General features: G+C 44.7%; 1 protein-coding gene across 2 annotated transcripts in view; it reads right to left on the reverse strand.

The window, feature by feature from the left end:
* The window catches only part of RAB6A (RAB6A, member RAS oncogene family), a 42,483-nt gene extending 23,611 nt beyond the window's left edge, over window positions 1-18,872 (reverse strand). For both annotated transcript variants that reach the window (XM_015626713.3, XM_015626719.2), the window contains exon 1: window positions 18,600-18,872. In XM_015626713.3, coding sequence (XP_015482199.1) covers window positions 18,600-18,669 — 70 coding nt within the window. In that variant the 5' untranslated portion in view covers window positions 18,670-18,872. The remainder of the gene's footprint in view (window positions 1-18,599) is intronic.
* Between the last annotated feature and the right edge of the window lie 1,857 nt (window positions 18,873-20,729).

A 20,729-nucleotide genomic window follows, 5' to 3' on the forward strand; every position in this document is an offset into this window, starting at 1 on the left:
GAACAACTCACCTTGATTTTAGCTGATTCTGGGTTTGATACTCATTCCAAGAAGAACAAACAATGGCCTGGAGCTCGTGGCAGAGATCACACAACGGAAATTAAAGCAGCAACAGCGAATCCACTGGCTCGGAGCACAGGGAGCACCCTCTGAACACAAAGTCCCCTCAACACAATTCCAGCAGTTTTATTCCTTCTATTTTACTGGAAACTCCTCTGACAAAGGACATTTGCAGCTGCACTGCTTCTCACAGAACCACAGGCCAGTGAGAACCTGAACACAACGTGCTGATGCCAAATACTGGTATTTAGGTGTTTCTTTGGAATAGGAAAATACCTAAATACCAAGAAAATAAATCATGAAATCACAGAACCATTTTGTTTGAGAAAGCTTTCCAAGATCATGGAGTCCAACCATTCCTCCAACACTGCCAAGAACATCACGAACCCATGGTCCCAAGTGCTGCATCCACAAGGATTTAAATTCCTTCAGCAGTGGGCATCCAGCAGCTCTCATGGGGCTACAAACAACACCCACATGGCAAATCTCAGCCCCAAAGTAAGTCAAAGCCCTCCCAAGAACTTACACTGCTCCAGCCTGCTCTGAACCTCCTCCAAAGGAAAACAGCCACAAGGATGCTGCTGGCAGCAGCTTGTCCATGATTGCAGGGGAAAGGAAGACAGACAGCAGAGGAACCACCTCCAAAAGGGGATTTTGGCAGTTTATTTGTGGAGGTTTTATGGCATCCTACCTCAAAAAGGAACTCTAGAAAGGCAGACACAATCAATAACAATGTCAAACAACTGCAGCTGGCCTTTTTAGACCAATGAATCCCTGCCAATCCTTTATTTCTTTTCAGGTCACCACCACAACAAAGCTTTTATTTTGCCTTTTAATTAAAAGCACTATTGAAAACTGTTTGATACAGTCCTGGATCAATTACTTTGGCTTCAGGGACTGCTGGCAGCCTGGAGCTCTCAATTTGAGAATGGCTGGCCTGTACCCACAGAGCAGAGGAGAAAAGACAGAAATTCAGAGACTGGAAGTGGAGGATTCCCAGTGTATTCTAAGTGTATTTCCAGAGTGGTCTGTTCAGCCTTTGTGAACTACAGGTAAAAGTGGACTTGGCCTTTTCCTATTTTCCATTTCTTAGCCAGCAGTTGACAGAGCCATAAGCAGTAACTCCTCACAGCCATCACCACAGTTATTCAAAGACTACTTATAGCAGAAACAATCAAAATTAAAAACTCTACAGAAACTGACCAGAGAACATGAGAGACTTTTGGAAGCTCAAGGTAATCCTGAAGCAAATGGGTGCCCTGGAAGTGTCCAAGGCCAGGGTGGACAGGGCTTGGAACAAACAGGGATAGTGGAAGGTGTGGGCAGGGGGTAGGACTGGATGGGCTTTAAGGTCCCTTCCAACCCAAACCATTCTGTTATTCTGTGATTAGTGGGAGAATGGTGAGTCTCTTAAAATTAATTATTTTTTTAAACCCCAGGTTTTAACCCCTTTCCAGATGATCAGTAATAGCACTGTCCCAGTGCTCCACACAAAATGATGATGAATTTAATGAGATGCAACGTGTGATCAATGAACCAATGGAATAAAAAAATTGGCCTCTTTCCTCTGGCCTCCAGACACAGCCCTGAGTATTTTAAAGTACTGAGAGATCCTCAACAAAAAGTTGATTGTTTGCTCATTGTAAATTCAATTCCCTTAGTCCTTGCAAGGATTCTATCTGGACTGGACTTTTCAAGGCAAGATGAGACAGTTTTATTAGAGCTGAAGGTGAGGAGATGAGTTTTACTCAGTTAATGAAGTAAGAAACAGCACAGCCAGAATCTTGCTGCTGCTGAGGAAATTTCCATTTTCCTTTTACCCTGTGACAATCAGGTGCCTTGAACTTCGGTCAGCTCTTTGTGATGGGAGAATTTCTGGCAAAACCTTTTAAAGCCTTAGCATCCCAGCAATTCCCAGCAACTTCCCAAAGCAGCAAGTGTGACATCAGCCTTTAGCTCCCCAGCCAGCCTCCAGCACCGGTAAAAAAAGCTGCACTTAGCAAACTGGAACAGACCCTAAACCATGGATAGGAGCCTAAATGGATGGTGGGAAGTGTACATGAATATTTATAAGTGTCTGGTGCAGAGCAGCAGGAAGGGAAGCATGGAGTGGAGTGAACTGGCATGATGTAACAGGGAATAACAAGGAATGACACCTACCCAGCAGATGAACACACAGAAAGCTGTTCTGGGAATGGCTGGGATCAGCTGCAGCTCGTTCCCACGTGCTGCAAGAACAGGGATACAAAGGAAGGAGCCAGACCCTTTGCACAGCAGCACCATTTTAAATTCTAAGGATGTGAAAAAAAGCTGCCCTGATCCTGCATTTCACATGCTTTTTCTTCCCAAGACAGAGGGTATAACTTGATTTTCCTAAGAGTTACATCAAAAAACATCTGCTCTGTTACAGCCCCAGGAAATCAGGGAAGTGCAGCTCCTCAAGGCTCAGGGAAATATCCTAAAACAGCACCAGAGCTGTTTGTTGTCCAGGAGGTCGAGACTCAGCCCTTCTCCCCAGCCACCACCAGAGACACGTTTGTAATGGCTTCTAAAAGAAATTCATAATACTCATTTCAAGCCATGCCAAAAATTAAGTTTCACACACATTTGGGATCGTGTTTAAAGACCTGCCCTCGCTACTGAGAAACAAATAGCAAACAGAATTTTGTTGCAACCCTGTTGTCATCAGAGCAAAAGGGGTTTAGTTCCAGTCAATCTCTCTGGGCAATAATCCATGGAAACAAGAGTTTGATGCCTGCCCCTTCCTGTCAAGCATTTCCATCATTTACAAAAAGGGACCAATTACTCCCTTATCTACAACAACCAGTAATCAAATGATTAACACTTCAGTAACTGCCTTATAAAAAACATGACTATGAAAATATGTGTTAGCCTGAAAAGCTCATTAATTCTCATTCATTCTTCTCTTTGGGCACCTCAGAGCACGTTCACAGTGTTGTTTTCCACAATAATTCAACCAAGACAGAAGGAAATGGAGGCTGATGGACTTGTCTGACCTAGTAAGTGTTTTTTCCCAGGGTGTTGCTGACAGCAGTGCCCAGCTAGGCCTGTAAATCCACTCCCCAACTTTTTAGTCAAATTCAGTACAATGCAGAAATCAAGGATTTGTTTTCTTCCTTTCCACAAGACGCTTTTCAAAACCTAACAGTTCGAGGCTGGTTCATGTTTTAAATTTGAAGCCTTCCTTTAGATTAGATATACATCTGGATAGATACAAACACTTGGGAGTAAATCTATCTGAACATTAGTCTCTGTCACTAGGAATGCAGAGCCAGTTAAAGTTATTAAAAAACTACTCTCTTTTTCCTTTCAATGAGAAAATTTTCATTTTATTCCTAATCTTACAGTGTACATTTTCCTGGTGTAATTCCTGCTGTACACTACTGCAGTTTGCTTCAAATATTTGGCAGAAGAGTTATCACAGAATGGGTTGGGTTAGAAAGGACCATCCTGTCCAAGCTCTCTGCTGTGGCTTTCATCCTAAACAACTCAGGTGAAACTTCCCTTCCTCGAGGGAACCCAAACAGTATTTCTGCCACTGTAAAAGATGTGAGCAGTGACAAGTGGGAAAGTCCCTTGTTCCCCATGGTCACATCTCACCTGAAGATTCCTCCTCCCTCTCAGACAGCTGAGCTGGTTCACTGGTATTTACTGGTCCACTCCAGTGGACAAGAAATTGCTTCTAACAGGCAGAGCAGCAATTCTCCCAAAGGATGCTTCCTTTTACACAACCATTCCTAGGCATGCTATGTAAAAACCCAGGAGGGTTTTACAGCTGACAGCTACACATTGAAGGACAACCAAAAAAAAGCCAGCTCTGCCACTGATCCAAGTATTCAGTGCCATATGGATGTATTTTATACAGTCCCCGGGCATTTTAAAACCAGCAAGAGAAGCAAAGAATTGTCACTTGTATTTAAAGCTCAGCAGTAGCTAAAGGGAAAAGAAAGAGGCAGAAGAGAGCATTTTCTATTATCTATCTTTTTCTAAGGCAACATCAGCCTGTTAGCTGTCTGCAGGCAATTTAGGATCCTATTTTATTTATCACTACACTTTTTTCTTGAGGGAGATGCCAGTCAGTTGTACCTGGTATCTGTATTTCCCAGAAATAAACTAAGGCACAAGTTAAGACTGACCATGATTGGCCCCAAGGTAGAAGGCACAGGCTGGACACATAAAGCTGGAAAAAGCTCCCCTTTGCATTTTGGGATGTGAAAGGATCACAGAGATCAATAAAAATGTGTGGAGACTCATTACAAGTTTAATGATAAACTCAGAACTCCTTCCCGCTAAGCAACTCCTAATCAGCACTGGCAGAGTTGATAAAAGTAGAACAATATCCCTGATTATTAATGCACAGGCAAGATTTCCTTTGGGATCCGCACCAAACCTTGTGACAGGGACAAAAATACCCAGTGATAAATAGCTTCATTAACTCTTGTGGGTTTTGTCAGTAATTAGCCTGACTCTTCCTCCCAAAATGGGAAATAAATGAAGGAGCACAATGCAAACAAATCTTGTTCTGTTTGCTCAGTCACAGCCATGAAGAAATGAAACAGTAAAAACAGGTCAGCCTCTGGTTCTGTCTCAAAATCACACTTTGGAGTTTTTTTTAAACAATGAAGGTGCACACTGAAAAGTTTTCATATAAAAACTGGAGTGTTTTTTACCATCCCATTGTAGAGAAGAATAAACAAGAGTCAACCCCTCACTGCTGAACAGGAAGGAGCAGATGTATTAAATATAATAATTCGATTACTCTCTCGGTCTAGTAAAATAAAAAAAAAAACCATGGAAATGTTACCTCCTAAGCACAGCTATAAAAATTCATTTTAAAATCTGTGCCTTATGTTCTAGAGATAAACCCCTTGTCTGGTTTTCTGCAGAGGAACTCCAAGCCAAGCCTGTAACAACCAGTGCTATTTTCACAGTTTGAAAGGTTTCTAAAAGCAACAGAGCCAAAACAAGTGTCACAAGTGGAAGACCTCCAGGCAATCCCAGTTCTCCTCCCCCAGGATAACACCAAGCCTCTGGGAAGTGACACAATGCCACGTGAGGAGCCAGACTTCCAGTTTTCTGTTGGAGGAACAGCTGCCATCTCTCATGTTCAGAGTGCTGAGTCTCCCATCATTTCATACAGAAGGGGGAAATATTCTGATTAAATATGGCTGAAGGTAACTGAGGTCTGCAGAACTAAAGTCCTGCCCGTTTCTGGATGCTGGATGGGCTTTTTTAATTTAATTTAGGTTAAACTGGGGTGGAAGCCAGAACTGTCTTCAACTTCCCATAGCCAAGCAAAGAAGGAGTTTTGGCTTGGAGGAAGAGCCTTGGAATCCTGTGAAGAGCTGAAACCAAAATGCTGCAAGGGGGTAAATGAAACATGCATGTGAACACCTGGAACAACAGGGAACAGCAGAAGCAGGAAGGGAATCTCACTTGCCAATTGCTGCACAGTGTGGCAAGTGTGGTTTCATTCAAATGAGGAAGAACAAATCCAAGATAAGGTAACCAGAAGATCAAGATCTGAAGTAACTGCAAAGATAAGGAAAACAAGAGAACAGGGAGACACAAGAATTTTGCCCCTAAGTGATGAGACAAAGCGCTTAAAGGGAAGACCCTGAGCAGTTCTGACTCCTAAGAGGTGCAAGACAAGTGTCACAAAAGCATGGAAAGCCCAAAAGCCAAGATGAGCATCCAGCTGTGTCCCATCCCATGTCACAGCATGGGGCAGAAATCTTGGCCCTCTGGAGGACAGGGATCAGAGTGGATAGTTCAGATTTACACTACAGTGACTGTGAGAGAAATCCAAATTAGGATGCCTTTCACTTCCACATGGATGAGTTTAACACCAACCAAAGAACAGGAATTGTGGATGATACACTCACGTTTTCATGGATATCAGGCTTGGTTAATTAACTAAAGGGTACTCACAGGCCGCCTTTACATTTCAAAGACTTCAGTGCAGTCTCTCATTATTTGCCAGGAATGAAAAAAAATTCCAAAATTAACAGACCCACGAGGATATTTTTTCGCCACAGCCTGAGGATTTTGCTTTCCTTCATATCTCACATAGTTAAGGTTTTTAAAATAGTTTCCAATGAAGTTTCAAATATTCTCCAAAGGACTTTACTGCTAACAAAATGCCTCAGAACCCTCAGCCATAAACACTGGTAACACAAAGCAGCACTTGGAAATACTGAATCAGAAGACCCCGGGGATCTTCTGATAAGGTGTGGATGACCATGGAGCTAAGGAAGAAGGAAGATTTAGTAGTCCAGAAGTCCATGTGACCACAGACTGTACACAAAACTTCTTAGGAGCAAGGCACAGGGAGTGGAGGAAGGAGCTCTGAGCTGTGGGAGTTCCATGTGGACCTGATTAACAGCTCAGCTGGCATGTGCAGCACAGGCTGGAAAGAGGAAGACATTCCATGCAGGAGATGTTACTTGGAAAGCTGCTCCTACACCTCAGAAATTATTTTTTCTAAAGATGATCAACAGCAGCAGTTCTCACAAAGTCACCTTTTTTGGACTCCTCACTTTGGTTTGAAGCACTGGGTTTCACCCTGGGAAGACATATTCCATAACTGGACTGGAGCCTATCCTCAATATTTAGCTAGGTGATATTTCCAAATACATTTCTGTGAGGAAAAAAAAAAACATTTAAGAGCATATTTGTGAGGCAGAGGAGCTGGAGGATGACTGGGGAAAGAAAGGAGGAACAGTATTAGATCCTGGCTAGTGCCAAGCTCTTCATTCCAGCTGCAGTTTAGTTGGGAATGGCTGCCTGCCCCTGAGGCAGAGTACGAGGATTCACAAGATTCACATTTACTATTTCCTTCTCCACAGAACACTCTGCTCATTATTGCTCCAATAACCCAAAACAGCACCACTCCAGAAAAACATCATCTTAGTGACTCAATTTATGGACAAAGTATCAATTTTGGATTGCAGTGTTTGGGTTGAAATTTAAGAACTCAACATTATCCCACATTATTACAGCTTTGCTGTGAGCACAATGAGACAAATGTTTTTAGAGACACCTCCAAAAATTCTATTCCATTCCATTCTCACACAAAAATTTGACCTATCAAGTTTCAGAGCCCAATACTGAAGTTTTATTATTGTCATGCAAGGGTGGCTCAGTACTCACTTTATATATGATGGCATTTAAAGCCCATGGGGATGAAAACACTTTTTGAAGCATCTATTACTTTCAGGTTCTATCATTCTAACTTTCCATTAAAAACCAGTGTAGGACTGAGCAAAAACCCACCAGGAGACCTTCAGTAATTAATCATTCATAAGATCCAATTATTACATCCCAGTATTTTATAATTATCTGCTTGTAAAAGGCTTGAAAGAAATAAAATGCTACATACGGAGATCAAAAGTAATTAAGCCACTCTGGACAGACATTATGTTGGAAGGGTGAATCTGCTCTGCCAGGAATGGTTCTGGAAAGTGCAAATTCCACACAGGCAAAAGGGGAAGGAGCCAAGAGCTCCTCCATCACCTGAAGCACAAGAGAGCCCTTCAACTGATTTCCAGATTCACAGCCACTCTAAGTCCTCAATTTAACTCAGAAACTAAATGCTCCCAAACCATTTTGGAAAGAAGAAGCAGACACTGAAAATGTAATTATGAATTTTTGGTTTAAATACCTTTAACGCAGTATTTGTTCCTATAACAAACCATATTCATGGGCAGTTTAGACAGAAATCTGCATAAAAATCCTCAAGCAGAACAATGTTTTCCAAAAGTAACTTTTTTAAAATTTTGTTAAATTAACTGCAAATGATAGGCTAATGCATCATCTAATATGGAAACACTCTCCTGAGTTATATTCCTGAGGCAGGAGAGAGAGACAGCCACCTGAGGGTGCATTTCTGAAGGGAAACATTCCCTGCTTTGAGCACTGAGCATGATCCCTGATGCAAGCTAAACCAGCAGATGCCAGCATCCAGCTGAGGGAATCCAGGCATTGCTTCCCTGGATCACATGCCAAATGGAGCCCTCAGAACAAACTCCTGCTCTCTTCCCAGTGATGGTTTTGCCCTTGAAAGCACAACAAGCACTGCTAAGTCAGCTATTTCCAGCAAGGAATTACAGAAGTTTCAGGAGACCTATTAAAATGCAAGGGATTTCCATCCCCTTCCCTTCCCTCCATCCTTTAACTCAGTTAAATTTTGCCTATGTTTCCCCTGCACCATTATCCCACTGGCAAAGCAAGGAAAGATTTCCTCCTGCTCCCTCCTCTCCTGACTCCCTACACTGCCACAAAGAAATCTCTGCTCCCTCACACTGTGGTGACAATTTTTCTGCTGGGGGAAGGAGAAAAGGAAAAGAAGGAAAAGGAGGAGAAAAAGAAGAAAAGGAAGAAGGGGACAAGAGCTCCATACAGCATTCTCCTCAATGATTCCATCTTACTCCCACAACCTACCATCTCCTGGGCAGCACTGGAAGGATTAAGATCTGTCCTCTGCTCTTTCCACACAGGAGGTGCAGAACAGCTTCTACAGGAGCTCCCTCAAACTCATTCTCCAGGCAGACACACAGGTGAGTGTTCCTTCAGAAGCGAGTTTGGACAAGACCCTAAAATAATCCTGGTTTAAGGTCGATGCAGCCTGGCTTATGAAGAGGCAACTTGTAAGGAAAAAACTGCCCAGAGAACATTCATTAGGCACAGCTCTCCTCCAGGCATCTGCTGATCCGAGCTGACAGGGATGGCTGTGGAGAACACCTGGGGACTGCTGCTGCGAAAATAGCCGGAGCTGCACCGACACACACGGGTCTGTGCACATGATGCAGCTCCCCAGCCAAGCACAGGGAAAACAGCTGGTGGAAAATACAGGACATGGACACCAGGCTGTGAGCAAGGGCAGCACAGAATCACAGGGGTTTGCATGAAAAAAACCCCAACCACAAGTTGGTTTTTAGCAACAGAAACCCAAACCGTGCAGAAAGTGAGATCAGCACAGCTGAAGGAGCTGCAGGCTCTGGGTGGGTCCAGGCAGCACATGGCTACAAATCCCTGATGCTAAGGATTCAAGGAAAGGATATCCTGATACAACACTATCCTTTTCTCCTCCACATCTCCTGCTCCTCAGCTGCCCCAGCTCTTCTCCTGGGAACTGGGGCAAGACAGAGCCCATCAGACTTGATGCTCCTGCTGCCTGCACTGCAAATTAAGAACTCCAAGCTCAAAGGATGTTAAACCATTACATCAATTCCCAACTTTTCAATGGGAAACTTTTCCTCCAAAATCTTCCTCTTTTCCTCTAACTTCTTCCTAACTGAGACAGTGACCTCTCCATATGGAGTTTCAGCCAGCTGACAATGAACTTGCTCCTTCCCAGCTGTGCTTCACAAACGCCTTGGGAAGAGGCCACGGAGCCTGACGGGTCTGCTAACCCAAGGTCTGATATTCATGTATATGAATTTTAGAAATAAAAATAGCTGGTCTTTAAAAGGTAGAAATGTGGCTCAAAATAGGAAATGGAACAAGTTCTGTTGGTGATGTATTCTGATCTTTTCTAGATGAACAGGTATTTCAGAAGGAATTGTGGGATTCAACTGTAAAAAAAAAAAAAAAAAGTGTTTATATGAGAAACAGGGTTTAGAAAAGAAAATTCTTTAGACAAGGATTATCTATACTCCAACTGGGATACAGTATCTTGAAATAAATACTTTCCTCTAGCAGTATTTTCCAGAAGAACAATTCCTTCATATTAAGGACATATACTAGTTAAGTTCCTATTTAATTTTAATGTTTATTCTCTAAGACTTGTTTCTAACTTGAGCAATTCCTTGTATAAACGTGCACAGAAAATATTTTGGGCTCTTCAGACTAATCTACCTAAAACCAGCTTTAAGTGCACCACAGGGTTGGCTCTAGACTCAGGGTTTTAGGCAAGCAGTTGAGAAGCATCAAATCCAGAGAAAAGCACAGAGCTGTTTTGAGACATTTCAAAACCATCTCATGTAGGACACTTCTTCCCCTCCTCCAGTTTCCAAAAGGAAAAGCTAAAAAGCTTTTGCCCTTCCTGGGATCTGGAACCAGGCAGGCAAAGCCAGATCTCAAACCTCTGCCTTGCTCTCAGCAGTGCAAGGCTTGTACAGACTAAACAACCATTTAAAACATCAGCCACACAATCCTCCAGGGAAATTTTTCTCTAGATGGCAGGATTTACTGGAGGCAATGTGTAGTAATCCACACAAGGTTCCTTTTGAGTTTCCTAAAATCTCTCTTGCATTTTTAAGCGAAGATGTAAAATTCCTAAGGCCAAGGAATTTATTTTTAACTGTAAATTACTCACTGTGACAGTACAGAGTCCACAAAGCTCTTTGCATTTCACCAGAGAGGGGGGAAATATTTTAACACCAAACCAGCTGATGAGTCAAGATTGGAAAAGCTTTTTGCACTGGGGAAAGCTGTCTTCAAGTCTGCTGTTGCACTACAGCATCCAAATAAAGAGGTCAATTTTATGGGACACCAGCGTTTGATCTGCCTACTGTTTATGCAGTGTCAGGGAAAAAAAAACATTCTTTTCTCCAAGTCACACTGTGGTTTAAGAGCAACTAAAAATAAAACAAAAAAAGTGGAAGAGAATTATGTTCACGACTGTACAGTGGTGGATAAAAGCCACTCTGATGACTGCCCAGTGAAAAAAGACCAAAGATAACTCAGCTAGGGAAGAAAAATGGGAAGCTGCAAGAACAGAAAGAATAGGAACATAATTATCATTTGAATACATAAATATTTAATATTAAGAGGCAGCTGGAGAAGCTGAGAAGAAATTACAAGAACTGGAGAGTGAGTCTGGCAGTGAGACTAGAATAGACCAACCCTGTGAAAACCTCTTTGTAAAGCATTCCAAGGTCAGGAAAAAAAAATAATTGGGATTTCCTTGTGATGATCCTGCAACTGTTCAGCCATTGGCCCCCTCCTCCAGCTGTGTCCAGCTGCTCTGCTGAAGGATTCCAGCTGCTCTGCTGAAGGATTCACCTCTGACTTTATCCCAATCAGCAGCACCAGCTCATCTGAGGAAAGCCATCCTGGGTTTTATGTGGACACAAGTGACTTTTCAGCCATTTGGAGTGAGCCAAGGACAAAACGCCCAAAAGCTGCTCCAAAAGCAAGTAAGGGGAAGAGGAAAAAAATAATGAGGTACTATAGACGAGACAAAGAAGGCAGCACACCTGGAGCATGAAGACCTGCCTACTGCTGCCAAGGAAAGTCAGAGAGGAGTCAGAACTTCCTTCTCCATCTCCACCACTCTGGATGGTTCCATCACCCAGCCAATTCAGATTTCTCTACTAAGCCTTCCTTCCCTGAGGCCATTCAAAAAAATCCTCCTGTCACTGACACCAAGGGTTCTCACAGCTGATTCTGTACCAGCAGAGGAGGACAGGAATGAGTATCTTCTACTCCCCGAAAAGGCAACATCTCCATTATATAAAAAGGAAGCTGCAGAGAAACACTCCTGCCCTCACATTAATCCACTGCTGTCTGCCCACTCCTGTGCAGCTCCAGAGATCTTGCAGGACTGAAGTTCCAACCTGTTAAGAGGAATTCTCTTCTCCAACAATTCCCAACTCCAACAGCAGCTACATATACCCCTGACAAAGCCACTGACAGGGATCCTGCCAATCCTGCATCAGCTACTGCTTGGAGCTTTGCCACGGATGCTGCACCCTCCAAGGGCCCCTCTCCTTTTAGCCACACATCTATTCCAGCTTTAATCCCCTTCACTTTGTGTTGCACATATCAAGAACGTTATGAAAATTAACTTGCTGTAACTCAAACCTAGACAGGGGCATGGACAGGAAGCACAGCAGGAAGCATTTAGTGGAATGGAATAAACTGGCCCCTGCATTAATTACAGAAATGCTGGAATGGCTTGTTTTTTACTGCAGTGATTGCTGAGTGCTCCTGAAGAAGCAAACCATTAAAGGAAAGTCACTTAGCAGGATAAATGGCACTCATCTATATGGTGCAAATGTTAATAGTACAGAGGTTTAAAGGATCACAATTTGAGACAGAGAAAAGACCAACTGAAACTTAAGACATTTTCTCATTAGCAGGTTTAGCTGCCCCTTCTTGGTTCTGGCCATGTCTGAAGACAAAATATTGCTCATCAGTACTGCTCCAGTATTTCTTCCCAACTCTTTCAATTCTGGGAAAACATGCTTTAGAGTTAAGGCAAGGCCTTAATTCTGTGTGTTGGTAACACCTACACACGTCTGGATGAGAGAACACTACGAGCCTGAGAATCTCAGAATAGCTGGGTGGCATCTCCAGGGGATACTGGCAGCTATCCAAGGCATGGAGACACTTCCAAGTGAGCCCCAAAACCCCTGCTCATTCCAGTGGCAGCAGCTGCTGTGGTGACATCAGCATGTGCCCATGCTGGTTTACAGGGGTCCAGCAGAAAGGACATGCAAACCAGGGACAAAAATCAGGCAAGATACACCCTCGCTCTAAGAAGTCAAATTAATTCAATGCACTATTGTGCTGGACAGCTGAATAAGGACTTCCTTCCCAAAATTCCTTTTTTGCCAGACACAACGGGAGGCAGCCAGAAGCAAGTAAGGGGCTTGACAACTCGGAGCTCACACTGAATTTATTTACGTTTAATTTCACACAATATTTGCTTCCCAGATTATCTTTTTCTTTCTATTATTTTTTGTGATGCACTAGGTTTCATTTGGATAAAAGTTAAATAGTAGTGAAACACACAAAAGTCATTTTTTCCAGTTAATATCACCAAAATATTCCAGAACATGGTTTGAACATAAAAGGAAAATATCTGACATAAAATAATTGATGGAATTGTTCACTGTCCCTGGGCCTTTCATTATATTAGAGCCAGAAGAGTTGGGTTTATGCTGAGGGGAAAACAAAGAATTCATTTAGCTTTTCAACTTTGTGTGAGCTCAGTAAATAAATCAAGCAAAGAGACCTGAAAAATTTGACTTTCACTGCAAGTCCACATTTTGGCTGCTGTTTGCTTGCCAAGAAACACATTTTTCATTTAAACTACTTCCATAAATAATTTATATTAACGTGTCACACCCATTTTGATGGTATATGTTAATTTTCAAAATAGCTTTTACAGAATCTCAGGAGCATCTAGGTTAGAAAAGATCTCCATGATCATCAAGTCCTTGATCAGTCAAGGGTTGGACCTGATGACCTCAGAGGTCTTTTCCCTGCTCCATACTGGGAGAAATGCATCAGCATTTCCATACCTGTTCAGAAACATTCATGTATCACAAGGTTACTGCTCTTACAGAAAACTCACAGAAAAATTTTGGAGGTTGCCTTGAAAAATCTGATGGTGCTCATGTTGAGACAGCAACATGTGGGGTTTTCTGAGCCACGTTTCAAAGCATTGAAGGGGTTAGCTGGCTTGTTTTGGTTGGTTGGTTTGGAGTTTTATAATCATTAGTGTACACAACAGGTACTTGTATACGCATGAACACAACAAAATGCCTTTAAACATCTGGACTAAATTAGCAAGTAACTAAAAGACAGCTATTTCCTCACAGACTGATTACAGAAGACAGATTTTTAACCATCACTGAAACTGAGAAAAATGGCTGTTGGCTCTGATAATTCCCAAATGTCACATTGTCTGCTAAGGTGGGCTCAGAGCTTCCCTGCCTTTGTTTCTCCATTAGTCCCACTTAAAGCTTCAGCAAAAGCTTTCAGACATCTGCTTTGCAGAGCCTGCATCCAGTGCCAGGTACCACCAGCACCCCAAGAGCTGCAGATAGAAAATCCATTATGTCACATCAAGGAAAAAGATGATCATTTCCTTCCAAATCACAGATTATTTCTGAGCTGCAGAGAGGAGAGTACAGTTCAGAAAGGCACAGCTATTCCTCCTTTCAATAGGCACAGCTCCTTCAGAAGCTCCCACAAATAGACAGGGATCAAAAGGCACAGTGAGAACAGACACCACAGAACACTGATGTCTTTTTCTCCGTGCTTCTTCCACACATTGCTGTAGGAAGGGATTTTTCAGCGATGGAGAAGAGAGTGGAGAGAAATGGTGGAGTTCAAGATCTTTAGGACAGCGAGGAAGGATCAGACACCAAGAATGCTGCACTATGAAGGAAGCCCAGAATAGTTTGAGTGGGAAGGGACCTGCCATCAGTGAAGATGTTCAACAGTGCTGATCCCATGACTGACCCCTGAAGAACACAGGTGAAGACTGAGGCAAAGAAAGTCATTGAGTACCTCAGCCTTCTCCATATCCTGGGTAATCAGGTCTCCTGTTTCCTTCTGGAGAGAACACACACTTTTCCTGGTCTTCCTTTATCACTACAGAAGCTTTTCTTGCTGCCCCTGATGACTGGCCGGATTTAATTGTATCAGGGCTTTGGGTTTCCTAACCTGATCTCTGGCTGCTCAAACCATTTCTGTGCATTCCTCCCAGGCTACCTGTCCCCACTTCCACCCTCTTCCAGGCTTCCATTTTGGGTTTGAGGTTGTCCAGGAATTCCTTGTTCATCCATACAGGCCTCCTGGTGTTCCCTGACTTCCCCTTTTGCTGGGATGCCTTGCTGATATTCCACTTCCAGATGTGAAGCCTGAGTTCAGAAACTCATTGAAAATTCATGCAGTCCAAAGAGAACCCCAAATACGTGAAGGCCCAGCCACAAGAAAACCACAATGTTAGGAAATTAAAGAGAGGGGAGGGCATAAGCTTCTAAACCACCAGTGCACCGAGGTAATAGCTCTCTGGAGCTGGTCAAGCTGAGAATTCCTTAGAAACAAGGGAGTTTTAGGCAGCACAGGGATGAGTCCATGCCTACTGGGAACAGTGTTACACCAGCCCCATGTCACACACAAAGCACCTGCAGCTCCCCAGTTATCTAATGAGACACATCACACTGCTCAGCAGTGCCTGTACCAACATCGTTATGCAACAGAACAGCTCATTAGTGCTTTCCAAACAGTTATCTTTCAAAAGTTATTACACTGCACTTATCAGTGCGTTTTCAATATTAAAAATCTCAGCTCCTGATAAAAAAAAAGACCAAAATGCAACTGGTTCTAATTTCCTTCAAGATCTTATGCAGAATCCTAGCACAGAGACAACAGGGAGTTCTTTTGCTTTCTGTACACGTTGTTGCCCTTCAGACCTGCTCGCCAATGAAACCTGCAGTAGAAACTCACGTGACAAACAAATTTTTCTGTTGCAGTGCCCCAGCATTCAGTTCTGCCCACTCAATCAAAAAAAAAAAAAAAAAATCCATTTATTAAGAAGAGGTGTTCCTATGCAAAGCAGAACTAAAGAGGTTATTAATAGTTTCATATGTGTCATATTTACTGCAAGTTACCCCAATGGAAGTGATGTGTCCACTCCCTGATGTGACCCAGAAATCAGAATTCCTTAAATTTAAGGTATTAGCACTGATGAAAATCACCTGATAAAACCAGATCAAAGGCAGTAAGAAACATACTTCCCCACACACAATAGCTCCATCTAATCCCTCAGCACAGAGCTCTCCCTGCCTTTTTAGCAAAGATTAGCATATTTAAAACTGCTAAACTCTGTATAATCTTCAATCATTGAGAAAAGTAATTCAATTAAGGAGAGTGCTGGTGAAGTTGCCTTCTTGCTAGCCAGCCAATGCTGTATCCCTGTACAAGTTTATAAAAATAGAGATGGAAAGAGAGGAGAAGATTCTCATGATGCACCCACAGCACACACAGCAAGTCCCCAGGCTGGGCCTGGGAAGGGCGTGGGGGACACAAGCCCCACAGACAAGGGGATTTTGGGGACTGAGGAGCAAGGAAAATCAGCATGTTAGCATGGGAAAGAGCATCTGCAGCAAGTGATGAACAGCACGAGGCAGAGCCACTGCAGTCCATGCGGTGCTGAGGGATACGGCACTGAACTCCCACAATATGGCTGAGGAGAGCGGAGAAAAGCACACACTGTATCTGCTGTGCAATCCCACTCTCACATGGAAACAAAACGCCCAGGGATGCTTCTAGATTTCCCATGGAAGGGCTGCAAAGCCTGCCCAGTAAGGAACTGCAGTTTAGATTTCCTCAGCCGTAAGATACAGGTTTATTGGTGAGGCTGTGTACACTCAGCACAGCTCTGCCATCAGCCAGCTCTAGATGCTGAGGCAGCTAATGGCCATCGCAGCCCTTTGTACCATTTCATTTGTCATCCTGAAGTCCCTGGATGTAAATGAACCCAGAGCACTCAGCCTCCGCACCAGCAGCAAGAGGATATCTTTAATTACAGCCTTCCAACAGGGCAGAGAACCTCTCATCTGAGCAGGAAGCAAATGCAGCAATCCAGCGCAACAGTTGCACAAAGATCTCCTGGGTTATGAAAGCTGCTATCCTAAAAACTTTTATTTCTGCACCTCCCTTAACCTTCCAGACAAAGAACAAGGTGTGAGCAGAGCCCACTCCAGCTCCCTTTTTGCAACACCAGATTCTTCTGCAGTTTTCTCCAAATATTATGAGGATGTTTATTCCTCCAGGAGCCACTTGGAACGAGAGCTCTGCATCCTTCGGGCAGCAAAAATATAATAAAAAAAAAGATTACAGGGAGTGACATCATGACAGAGACATCTGAAGAGCTTCAATCCAGGAAGGGACGTGTCTCCATCAGAGGCAGACTCATGGAGCGCCGTGTTGGAGCATGCCCACGCTGCAGCACCCGCGGGATGCGCGGACACGGAGCTGGCACGGAGTCATCGCCCAGCATCCCAGACAAAGGCAGGGCTGGAGCCCACCCTGCAGCTGGCCCCGGATTCCAGTCAGCTCCCACCCATCCGTAAGCTCCAGCCCAGGCAGCAGTTGCGGGGCTGGGAATATTCAGTCAGGAAGATTTCGCTGTGCTGAACCCACAGAATCCCTTCTCTCCTCCCTAGGTTTGACTGGGAATTATTTAAAACCTTTCAGTATAAAAACAGATGATTAGCTGAGAGGGGAAGAATAATTCCTAGAGGAAGCAGATATCTGACGTTATGTCTGCTAGAAGAGACAAGAAATCCACGTGTAAATGAAGAGCTGCTGAGATTTAAGATCTGCACCAGGTGCCACAACCTTCCATGGAGGTATTTGAAAAGCTTCATGATACTGAAGCTCAGATATACAGGTAAACAAGCCAAGGATTTTGCAAATGCATTGCTAATATTTCAGATTCCTGTTATCAAATACCTGGGAAAAAAACAACCAAACAAAAAAAGCTTAAAAAACACCAGCATTTTCTACACATGACCCTCACCTAAAATCCTCATAAAATGGCTGGCCAAATAGCACCTTACCAAGCAGATCAGGTGACTTTCCTAAAAAATAATAAATAATCAAGTTGCACTCGTGCTCCCCAGATCCCTGATATGAGAAGAGCTGTTTCAACCCCAAAATCATAAAATGAGACTGATTCAAGGAACAGACTAAAGGAAATTGCCAATGTACAGGTAAATAATTTCAACAGCAGCCTTATCACCAAGCTCATCCACATCTGAGTGAGGAAACACCAAGATACAACTAATTTGGCCAAAAAAAAAAACAACTAGTATTTCATCATCTCCTATCACAGGGACCAAAGGTGGCTGAGGGAGCAAATACCCCGCCCTGAGACAGAAAACCTATTTGCACCTATTCATTATGTCATAGATCGCACAGTATCTACCCAGAATTACACAAAGCATCTCATAAAGGAACTTTTATTTATTTTTTTAAAGAAAACTCTTCTAAGGGGAACATTTGGAATGCAGTATTGGAGATAGAGGCCTTCCATTAAAGGAGGAGGAGACATTGTTTAGGTTGGGGGTTTTTTTCATTCCAAAGACAGGGAAGAAAACCTCGCTGACTGAATTAAATATTCAGAGCGTCGCTCTGCCAAGACATAACTCCATTATGGAAAAACGCTGTATTTACACAGTAAACGCTGCGGATTGAGACTCCTGCCCCCCCAAAAAAACAGACGAGCTGGGATCGAATGAATCAGCAACTGTTTCTGGAGATGGGCTTTGGTGGTTTTTGGGGGGTTAAACCAGAGCTGAAGCCCGCAGACCCCCACCAGGGTGGGTGGGTGTCAGGGACTCTCATGAGGGAGGCTGGGTGTCGGGAAGGGTGGAGAGGGGGATCCCATCAGACCCCATGAGGGTGTGTGGATATTGAGGAGAACGAGGAGGGGGATCCCATCAGACCCCACGAGGGTGTGTGGGTGCCGTGAAGGGTGAGGAGGGGGATCCCGTCAGACCCCATGAGGGTGTGTGGATGTTGAGGAGAACGAGGAGGGGGATCCCGTCAGACCCCATGAGGGTGTGTGGATGTCGGGGAGAACGAGGAGGGGGATCCCATCAGACCCCATGAGGGTGTGTGGGTGCCGTGAAGGGTGAGAAGGGGGATCCCGTCAGACCCCATGAGGGCGGGTGGGTGTCAGAGACACTCATGAGGATGTCGGGGAGGATGAGGAGGGGGTCCCTTCGTGCCCCCACGAGGGCGGGCGAGTGTCGGGGTGGGTGACTCACCGCTCTGCTCGCCCAGGAACACCAGCTTGAATTTCCGCAGCGGGTTCCCGAAGTCCCCGCCCGACGACATGATGGAGGAGCCGCCGCCGCCGCCCCGCGCTCGCTCCGCTCCCCGCGGCGGCACCCGCGACCGCTTCTCTCCGCCTCCTCCTGCTTCTCCTCGTCCTCCTCCTCCCCGGCGAAGGCTGCGAGCCCCGGTGAGGTGCCAATGCCGGTGCCGCTGTCGGTGTCGGTGCCGCCGCTTCGCCCCCCCCGCGCTCCCGGAGCCGGCGCTCCGCCCGCCCCGCGCACGCGCTGTGGGCGCTTCCCTCTCCTACGGGCCGGGAATGGGTTGGGTTGGGAGGGACAAGGAGAATCGTCCAGTTCCTCCCCCTGCTATGGGTAGGGACACCTTCCACTGTCCCAGCGTGCTCCGAGCCCCAGTGTCCAGCCTGGCCTTGGACACTGCCAGGAATCCGTGCTCTGGGCAGGCTGTGCCAGGGCCTCGCCACCCTCACAGCCTCAGCACCAGGGTAAGGGCTGCAAGGTGTACCCAGCCCGCACGGGTGTGAGGGAGGAACCAGCAAAGTCCTTAAAACCAAAGGACTTTAATCTTACCTGATACAGATACTCCTTTCAGAGGAGCATCTCTGAGGAGCAGCTCTCTCCCAGCGGGGTGATGTTTCCCAGGAAGGTCAGTGATTCCCACTGTCATCCTTTGACAGTGGGTGAGGGCCCTCCACCTTTTGCCAGCTTTCCCTTTCACTATTTTTTTGCCCATTTTTCCACACTCTGCCCTCAAAGTTCAGTGGTTTAGGAGGTTCCCAGGTGCATCCTGGCCCTTCCCGTTTAAGCCCTGGCTGGGAGATTGTTCCAGAGCATCTCTGCTCTGATAGTCAGGGAAATGGCATCTGCTACATGTTTAGTTTTGAAAGCCTTTCTGTTTTTTATCATTTCATTTATACTCCCTCAATGTGATTAACAAACAGAAGTGCTGTTCTTTTTCACCCAGGCCTTGAAGTACCAGAGAACTAAAAAATGAAAATGTGTCTTTAATCAGGTGATTAAACAAGTTTTAATAGATATTAGCAGAATCTCCCATCCAGCTCTGTGCCTGGCATCTGGGAATGTTTCCACACTGGTTGTGTGGCTGCTCTCCTGCACCATACAGAAAGGGAATCCAGACTGGCAGAGACTGGCCTGATGTGATTTCAAATACTAAATACAGATATTGTCCTTGTTTTTGTGTCAGGGTGCATTCCAGGATCTTTCCCAGGGAAAATAGCTGAAGGCAGAGAAGGAGACACGCAAAACAGAGGTTTTCTTCTAAAATCTATTTGAACACTTCTTGATTGTATTCATCATTAGATGAGTCTGAAAAGAAGTGGAGGCAAGGCATGGGAAGCTTTAAAAATGAGGAAAAGCTTCCTGGAGTCTTTTTAGTGTGGTCCAGAAAAAGCAAGTCATCGAGTCACCTCAGCTTCTCTGTGTAAATGTCACAAAAAGGTTTGGAAGTTGTGCTTCTGCAACAGGATTCGGCTCCCTGGCTGGCTGTGAAATGATGCAAAAGGCAAAGAAAGGCACATTGCAGTTGGAAATGAGGACCGTGTCCTGACAGAGAAGGTGCTCAGCCACTAGAACAAGCTGCCAAGAGCAGCATTATCTTTGTATCCAGGGAAAATCAAGATGAGCCTTTGTGAGAAAGATGCTTTCACAGAGAGAGGAGTGATCTGCTTCCATAAAGCCATAAGTCACTGGAAACCTATCGACTGCGACGTGCAGGAGAGTGAATTCCATGATTTAACAGTCCCTTTTGGCCTTAAACTGTATCCATCTATGATGGATGTCAGAGACATTCCTCAGTGGAGAGGTGGACTCGTTTCTCATGGAGACACAGAGGACAACTCATTGGGAGGAGGGATTCCTGCAATCTGTTACTGCCGAGCCCCAGACTCAGCTGGGGCAACGCTCCCTCCTCAGCCACGTTTTGTGGGTGGAAGAAAGGTGAGTCCCCAGGAGGGGCAGAGGGAATTGAGGGGTGCAGTCCCAGTCTGTGGGCACACAGCATTGGAGGGCAGGGAATTAGGAGTCATCCTCGACCTGCTCTTAATCGTGGTGCTCATCACAGCTTCCCCTACAAACGCAGGACCA

The sequence above is a fragment of the Parus major genome, chromosome 1 (assembly GCF_001522545.3).
Source record: "Parus major isolate Abel chromosome 1, Parus_major1.1, whole genome shotgun sequence".
NCBI lineage: Eukaryota > Metazoa > Chordata > Aves > Passeriformes > Paridae > Parus > Parus major.